The 7,994-nt window shown below is 61.8% G+C and overlaps 1 protein-coding gene across 1 annotated transcript in view; it reads left to right on the top strand.

Annotated features, from left to right (window-relative positions):
- The window catches only part of SUN2 (Sad1 and UNC84 domain containing 2), a 14,818-nt gene extending 8,579 nt beyond the window's left edge, over window positions 1-6,239 (top strand). The window contains exons 10-18 of the mRNA XM_015568752.1: window positions 244-349; window positions 824-867; window positions 1,349-1,514; window positions 1,821-2,042; window positions 2,309-2,393; window positions 2,769-2,884; window positions 2,984-3,151; window positions 3,506-3,598; window positions 4,806-6,239. Of these exons, the coding sequence (XP_015424238.1) occupies window positions 244-349; window positions 824-867; window positions 1,349-1,514; window positions 1,821-2,042; window positions 2,309-2,393; window positions 2,769-2,884; window positions 2,984-3,151; window positions 3,506-3,598; window positions 4,806-4,919 (1,114 nt within the window). The 3' untranslated portion in view covers window positions 4,920-6,239. The remainder of the gene's footprint in view (window positions 1-243; window positions 350-823; window positions 868-1,348; window positions 1,515-1,820; window positions 2,043-2,308; window positions 2,394-2,768; window positions 2,885-2,983; window positions 3,152-3,505; window positions 3,599-4,805) is intronic.
- The last annotated feature ends 1,755 nt before the right edge of the window (window positions 6,240-7,994 follow it).

Consider the following 7,994-nt stretch of genomic DNA (forward strand, 5'->3'; position numbering starts at 1 on the left):
CGCACCCTGAGGTGCGAGAGGCAGTCTCAGTGTCCTCCTCTTTCACACGGACGCTCTCCTGCCTGCACCCACGCCCCTGCCCGCTGGGAGCACGCGGATTACAGTGCCTGGCAGTGGGTGTGCAGTGGTCCCAGGAGGCACTGTGACAGAGGTGGGAGCTGAGGGTGCCATCAAATAGGCCTGGATTGGGTTGCATTCATGCCACTTACTGGTGGTTAGGGGCCCTCTGAGCGCAGCTCCGTGAGACCCCGCCCTCCCGCTGTGCCCACAGGAAGAGCTGGTCTCCCTGAGAGCAGAGCACCAGCAGGACGCAGAAGACCTCTTCAAGAAGATTGTCCGGGCCTCCCAGGTGGGCTTGGGCACTGGGGCCACATGGGCCCTGACTCAACTCAACCTCCGTTCTAGGGCTGAGGGAGCACCTTGGCCGCCGGAAGGACCTGCGTAGACATGGGGTGGGGCGGAAGTGGAGGGGCGGGGGGAGTCCCCTGACTTCTGCTTGAACTGAACCCACCTGGGCTGGAATGCTCCCCAGGGACACACTGGGAGCTGCTGGGACAGGAGGGGCACAGTCACGTGGCCGTGGTGTTGGTTCTGGCGTGCTGAATGAGTGAGTGAGTGAGTGTATGAATGCCTAAGGGCACCAGATCCGGTGAGACCGGCACAAGTACCTTGACCCAGAGGCCAGTTTGACATTTGCTGGAGCAGATGGGAGACCCTGGGGCAGGGAAGTGGTTAGGCAAAGACACCCCAAAGGGAACAGATCCCGAAAGGCAATTGCTCTGAGCCTGACATGGCGCGTGTTTCTCCCTTGTGCCTGCAACAGGAGTCTGAGGACCGACTCCAGCAGCTGAAGTCCGAGTGGCACAGGTAATGGGCTGCCCCTCCCCCTGCCCTCTGCCTCCCGCCCCAGGCAGGACTGGGGAGCAGCGCCCCAGAGCCGAGTTCTGGCTGTTGTAAGCAGAGAGAGGGATGCCTGAAAGCCAGCTCAGGACCGCGTGCTGAGGCCTGTGCTTGAGGGCAGTGGAGGCTGGGGTGGGCATGGCAAGAGACTGGGACTCGTGGATTCACGTAGACACACCATCTTCTCTGCACACCCTCACATGCTGCCTCCCCTGCCCTGGACATCTGCTCTTGTGGGGGCGAGCGGCAGAGGCCGAGTGACCGATGAATCTGGGCTCAGGAATGAGCTCCTTGGGTCAGGCAAACCTGGCGCTGTGCTCACAGCCAGGATCTCCCCGAGCAGGCCTTGTGTCGCCTGTGTGCGTGGGCACGCCTCACATCGGGAGCCAGTGGGGGGTCCTCTTGTTTTCCCCGCATCCAAGGCTCACTCTCCTCTCTCTGGGACTAGGATGACCCAGGATTCCTTCCGGGAGAACTCCATGAAGGAGCTGGGGCGGCTGGAGGGCCAGCTGGCAGGCCTGCGCCAGGAGCTGGCAGCCCTGGCCCTGAAGCAGAGCTCGGTGGCGGACCAAGTGGGCCTCCTGCCGCAGCAGCTCCAGGCCGTGCGGGATGACGTGAGTCCGAGCCGTCCAGGTCCCCTGCTCAGCACCCGCCCTCTGAGACCATCTGTCGTTGGCGTCTGTAGGGGACGGTTTCCTGCCCCTGCAGCCTTAGTCCCACAGGCGTGGCTCTGGACTTGACACAGATGTTGTCTTCCTGTGTCGGGAGACAGGGAGGGTCATTCATAACTCTCTCATCTGTGTGGCCCGAGCAGGCACATGTGGCCCTCCCCTCTCAGGCCTGCACCCCTTCCCTGCCTCCCTCCCCAGCCAGACTCTGCCCTGCCAGCCTCCACAGTGAGACCTCTTTTCGGTCCCTAGGTGGAGTCCCAGTTCCCTGCCTGGGTCAGTCAGTTCCTTCTCCAAGGTGGGGGGGCCCGCTCGGGGCTCCTTCAGCGAGAGGAGATGCAGGCTCGGCTGCAGGAGCTGGAGGGCAAGATCCTCAGCCACGTGGCCGAGATGCAGGGCAAGTCGGCGAGGGAGGCGGCGGCCAGCGTGGGGCTGAGGCTGCAGAAGGAGGGCGTGGTCGGGGTGACGGAGGAGGTGAGAAATGATGCCCTGGGACCCCCACTTGTACACACACTGCTTTCCTCCCGGGAGCCACAGACCTGCACGTCCCCCACTGCCGGCTCCCCGTGTCTGCCATGCAGCGGGCTCAGTGTTGACTTTGGGCGGGTACGGGAGGGGGCAGCATGCCTGGGTGGCACGTGTGGCTGGACGCCAGCGTGGTGCCAGCACAGAAGGGCCGGCAGGGGAGGTCCGAGGGTGGCCGTCTGCCCCCGTCACCCCCGCTCTGGTGCCGGTTCTAGGAGGTGCACCGCATCGTAAACCAGGCCCTGAAGCGCTACAGTGAGGACCGCATCGGGATGGTGGACTACGCGCTGGAGTCCGGAGGTGCGTGCGCCGCTCTCCTTCCGCAGCCGAGCCCTGCTGCCCGCACTGGCCGCTGGCATCTGCCGGAGCAGCCATGTGCGAGGCAAGCAGGGCGCATCAGACGTCACCCAACCCCGAACTCACCACAAAGGCCCGCGACGTGCGGGCGCCATCCTTGGCTGGGATGAGGCTGTTCACAGCTGCCCTGTGGTCTGGGCTGGGTGTGCAGGCTGGGCCTGGGCATCTGCCCTCCGTTCTCAGAGAGGACACGGGCAATAGTGGTCCCCCTTCGGGCGGCCTCAGCCCTTTAAGCGGGTCCTTCTGGCTGCTGTGCTGGTTGTCTGGTCTCCCTCCCCTGCTCTCCAGACCCCGACACTCCTTTCTTTCCTGGGTCAGGGGCCAGTGTGATCAGCACCCGATGTTCCGAGACCTATGAGACCAAGACGGCCCTCCTCAGCCTTTTCGGCATCCCCCTGTGGTATCACTCCCAGTCGCCCCGCGTCATCCTCCAGGTAGGCATCAGGCGGCGACAGCAGTGTCCCGAGCAGTCGCCTGTGCAGCTGGAGCGGCTCTGTCCCCAGCCCTGCCCTGACCCGGCTTTTTCCTTCCAGCCAGATGTGCACCCAGGCAACTGCTGGGCCTTCCAGGGGCCTCAGGGCTTTGCCGTGGTCCGCCTCTCTGCGCGCATCCGCCCCACTGCTGTCACCTTAGAGCATGTGCCCAAGTCCTTGTCACCCAACAGCACCATCTCCAGTGCCCCCAAGGACTTTGCTGTCTTTGTGAGTATCTATCCCCCCTGTGCGGGCCCGAGGTGAGCTGCAGGAGGGCCTGGGGGTCTTACTGAGGATAAAGTTGGGGGTCATTCTTTGGCTGGGGGCGGGGATCAGATCTGGAAGAGATGGGGCCAGGGTGGGAAATGGGACTTTGATCCCAGTTGTCTCAGGCTACGGAGGGAAAAACAGGCCCAAGGAGTGAAGTGACTTGTCTGTCACAGACCCCACAGCGGCCTGTTTCCGGTGCTCAGGTCCCCCGCAGCCCACCAGGGGGAGGGGACGGTCGGCACGGAGGGAGGCACTCTCGGTGGCCGGGCGCGTGTCCAGGAGCAGCTCTTGCCTCATCCTTGCTCTTTCCAGGGGTTTGATGAAGACCTGCAGCAGGAGGGGACGCGTCTTGGCCAGTTCACCTACAACCAGGACGGGGAGCCCATCCAGACATTCTATTTTCAGGTACAGGATTGTGTTGTGCCAGCAGAGGTGGCACACTCACCTCCCTGCCCACTACCCTGTGCCAGGCCCCGGGTTCGGACAGGAAACCACAGCGCCTGCCCTCCCGCAGCCCGAGGCACGGAACAGAGACAGCTGTGTTAGCGACTTCCCAGAAGTGCAGAGCCCCCGCTCCCCCAGGAGGCTGATTCCTTGGGGCTGCTGCGGCCCAGGAACCTGCAGCTCCCCCAGGGGAGGAGCGGAGTACACTGGTGTGAGGTCAGATGTGAGGCGAAGGGCCAGTGGCAGGAAGAGAGCCTGGACAGCAGGCCAAAGAGTCTCAGCCCTCAGGTGGGGGTGGAGGGGGGGCAGTGCTGTTTTAGGCAGAGAAGTGACAGTGTGATGTGCAGTACAATATCACTGTGGCCGTGTACACGGTGCGTCCACGGGGACAAGCCTGGAGACAGGGAGAGTCGGGAAGTGGTTGTAGGAAAGCAAGCCAGAGTTCACGATTGGTGTTCACCCGGAGGATGGAGAGGTGGCGGACACAATAGGGAGGGGGAGGTGGGGAGGGCAGCCAAGAGGCTAATGCAGACGGGGGCAGGCACCTGTCAGACGGTCCCGTGGAGCTGTCACCGGGCCTGACAGACTGAGCTGTGAGCTCCAGGCGATAACGAAGCCATGGCGTAGCCGGGGTTTCTCGCGGGGGGTGGGGGGGGGTGTAGACTGTGCCTGTAGGAGCGGGTGGAGGACAGGAGGCTGGAGAGGGAGAGGGAGAGCAGGAGACACTGTGCTGGGCATCGAAAGCTGCCTCAAAAACGGGCGTTTGGAGCATAGCAGACAGAGGCCTGATGGCAACTTGAGAAAGAAAAGAAATTCTGCTTCATTCAAAGAAAAGGGATTCTTTCCCAGCACCCACACAGCAGCAAACTCCGCGAGGGCAGCGCCATCACCAGGCGCTCCTATGGGCTGTTGGGTGGGATGAACGGGCTGGTGCTCAGCCATGGGCCTTTCTTCTGTGGCCCCGGGGGTGGCCCCGGCGGGAGGCCTCTGGAGCCCCTTGGCCCACCAGCTGGACACTCTGCAGGGTCTGAAGACAAGAGCTGGGAAGTCCAGGTCTCAGAGGCCCCAGGGCAGGGGGCCTGGCCCGAGAGGTGGCACTTCCCCGCCTGCCTGCTGCCAGTGAGGGCTGAGGGCTCCGACACTCGTAACCTCTTTCTTCTCCACCCAGGACCCCAAAATGGCCACATACCAGGTGGTGGAGCTGCGGATCCTGACTAACTGGGGCCACCCTGAGTACACCTGCATCTACCGCTTCAGGGTGCATGGGGAGCCTGCCCACTAGGCGCCCCTGCACTGCTGCCAGCCAGCGGGGAGGCCCGCCACGCCCCTTCTCCGGGTGTCGGGGAGCAGCACCCCTGCGCTTCCCCACATGCTTGATCAGCGCACTGACTTCCGGGAGCAGGAACCCTTGCCCCGTGGACATAGAATGTGCCGGGCTTTCCCGGCAGCGGCAGCTCCAGGGCTCAGCTGGCTCCAGTCTTTCCATCCTTCGTTCTCACGCCGGGCACCAGGGTCTGCGTCCCCTCCTGGGAGGCTGTACATATGTAGCATATCATGTGGGACTGAGGCAGGGGAGGTGACGCGTGGACACGTCCAGCAGCCGTGGGCAAGACCTGACTGCCCCTTGCCCACGGCGGAGGGGCTGGGTCCCAGGAAGCTCTGTTGGGAGGTGTGTGGTGTGTGATGCACATGCCAAAGCCACGGGGGCATGTTAGGGCTCGTGGCAGGGAACTGAGGCCCCGTGGGAGGAGGGTGCCCGCAGTTCCGGTTGGGACGGCTGCAGGCAGGAAGCTCCTGGGAGCGGGCGGCTGGGCTCTTGCTGAAGCCAGTTCCATTGACCCGGGGAGCTTGGCCCACAGGGTCCTCCAAGGGCTTCTATACACTGTGCTTGTCTGGCGTGAGGTGGGCCGTGGGGCTTTTTGTACCCTAGGTCTGCTCCTGGGATCCTCAGAGGGACCCCTCTGCTGGGAACGCTAGTTGTTTCTGCTCCTCTGATGCGGGGATGGGGCCTGCCTGTCCCTGGCACGTTTGCCACATCCCCCAGGGTGCAGGGAGCCCAGCTGAAAGGGTGCAGGCAGAGGACTCCCTGGCTCCCCTGGTGGCCCAGTGATGTCAGGGTGATATTCAGGGTGTCATGATGGGAGGACTGACTTGTGCCCCATCTCAATCCGGCCCCTGGGTCAGGGGCCCTCACCCTCGGCACCCGCTCAGGGCTCTTCCAGCTCTTGCTCAGTCGCTTCCTTTCTGGCTTTTTTCTATGGGGGGTGGGGGTGAGGGGAGGGCAGGGGCGGGGGCAGGGTTTTTTGCCTCAGCTGGCCCTGCTGTTATTATGTAAACACTTTTCAAGGTCATTTTTTTAACTGAAAAGCTAAGAGCTTGATTCCTAGCCCCGTTCTGTGGGGTGCTGGGTGATTTCAGTTCCGTGTAACCCGGATGCCAAGAGGGGCTGCCATGCAGGCAGGCGCCCTCCCGAGGGCGGGACCGCACACCTCTGCCCAGCTCTTCTGTCACAAATGCTGCACCATTGGGCTCTTACTGTTCTTATCTCCAGATTCTAATTTATACCTATGCAAAGAGTAAATTATGCCCGGGACTCATGGAATACGTGTTTTTTGTTCGTTTTTTTGGGGGGGAGAATATATGGGTTTTATCTGGCCATTGCACAGGGAATCTTTTGGGAAAACGAGAATGAATTCTTGGCCAAAACAATGCTTCAAAGACTTACTCCTGCGTTAGAAACCCAGCCTCTCAGCTAAAACCCAGCTGTGGTGGGAGGTGCGGCCTGAGCAGGCCCTGCCCAGTGATTCTGGGCCCAAGGAAGGCAGGAGAAAGTGGGGTGGCTTTATTAGCTGACCCCGACATCATGTGAAGCATCTTCTAGAGCCACATGAGTAGAAGGTAGCAAGTTACCTGCTTAACTAGTGACCACATCTGCCTTCAGGGCTGCGTCCTTCTCCATGGGAGTTAGACATCTGCCCCCGAGTCTGGGCTGGGCTGGGACACGGAAGTGGGTGCCCTGAGAGCCAGAAGCTGCCGGCCCAGGTCCTGGCCCTTCCCCTAAACACTCCCCAGTCAGTGTCTCTAACGAGCTGCCTCGTCTGACCATGACACCTGGCCCAGGGCCAGTCCCCATCACAGCTGAGAAAATAAAGGCAGGAACAGGTCAGTAGGAGGAACTGGGGGTCAAGTGCCACAGAGGGTGCCCGGTGGAGGGCAAATCCAGCCCAGAGGTTCTGGGCCAGTTCAGATCCCCTCGGTTTAGGGTCCCAGGAAAGAGCTAGTCCTACACAAGGCCCGTCCCCCACAGATGCTCGCTTCTCTCCCGGTTCCACTCAACACCTGCTCTGCAACTAGCACCATTTTCAACAAAGGAGACAGCCCTGAGCAGTACCAACGAGTCCTTGGAACTTACCACAGTCACGGGGCTTGGGGCCTCTGCTCTCGCCCTCGGACCAGGCACATACCCTCTTCCTGTCTGCACACGTTCAAATCCTACTGGCCCCTCACGGCACAACTCACACCATCTTCCCTGTGGTACATCCCTCGGCCCCCATCCACCATGCACTCCCCGCCCATGTCACAGTCCTGCTGCCCTGTGCTGTGCCGGGCCAGTCCGCAGAACAGCGGTGTGACGGAGTTAAGGTGCCACCACCCCTACCACACACAGAGAAGGGTCAGGGTTTGCCACTGAGATGATCCGATTAACAACTTTATTCTTCATCAACTACAAAAGGGCTGGTGTTCTGTTCCAAATGGAGAGTTGGTAGGCTGAGACACACAGGGAACTCGGGTCGTCCCCGTGGAGGACAGTGAAACGCTGCACTCGACCTGCCCTGCTAGCAGGTGTGGCCCGGTGGCCACACAGATCCAAACCAGCCTCCCGAGCACCTGAGGACAGAGGCCAGGTGGCGGCCACGGCTTCCTAACATCCAGTGGTTATGCTCACAGGGGCCGAAGAGTTCCAACAAAACCAGGCACCGCCTGCTCGAAGGTCTACCATGGCCACGCCCAGGGAAATACCAGTCCCACAGCACCCACAAGGGGACAGAGCAGGGCGCTCAACACTGGAGCCCTCTGATTGCCAAGGATTCCGTGGGCAGCAGCCCTGCAAGCAGAATGAGCCAAAAAGCAAGAGGGAAACAGCCAGGAGACAAAGGAACAGCTGAGCGGGAACGGCTGGGCCAAGGGCCAGGGTGGGAAGACCCCGCCTGCTGGTGGCACTGCTCCTCTGAGCTTGTGTCCCCACCTAGAACAATGGCACCAACCCTCAGACGACGAAGTGAGGGAGACACCTGGCACAGCCCCAGCCACACCACAGACATGTCCATGCCACCTCTCTCAAGCCTGTCCCCCAGCT

Source organism: Myotis davidii, unplaced genomic scaffold (assembly GCF_000327345.1).
Source record: "Myotis davidii unplaced genomic scaffold, ASM32734v1 scaffold2370, whole genome shotgun sequence".
In the NCBI taxonomy this organism is placed as follows: Eukaryota; Metazoa; Chordata; class Mammalia; order Chiroptera; family Vespertilionidae; genus Myotis; species Myotis davidii.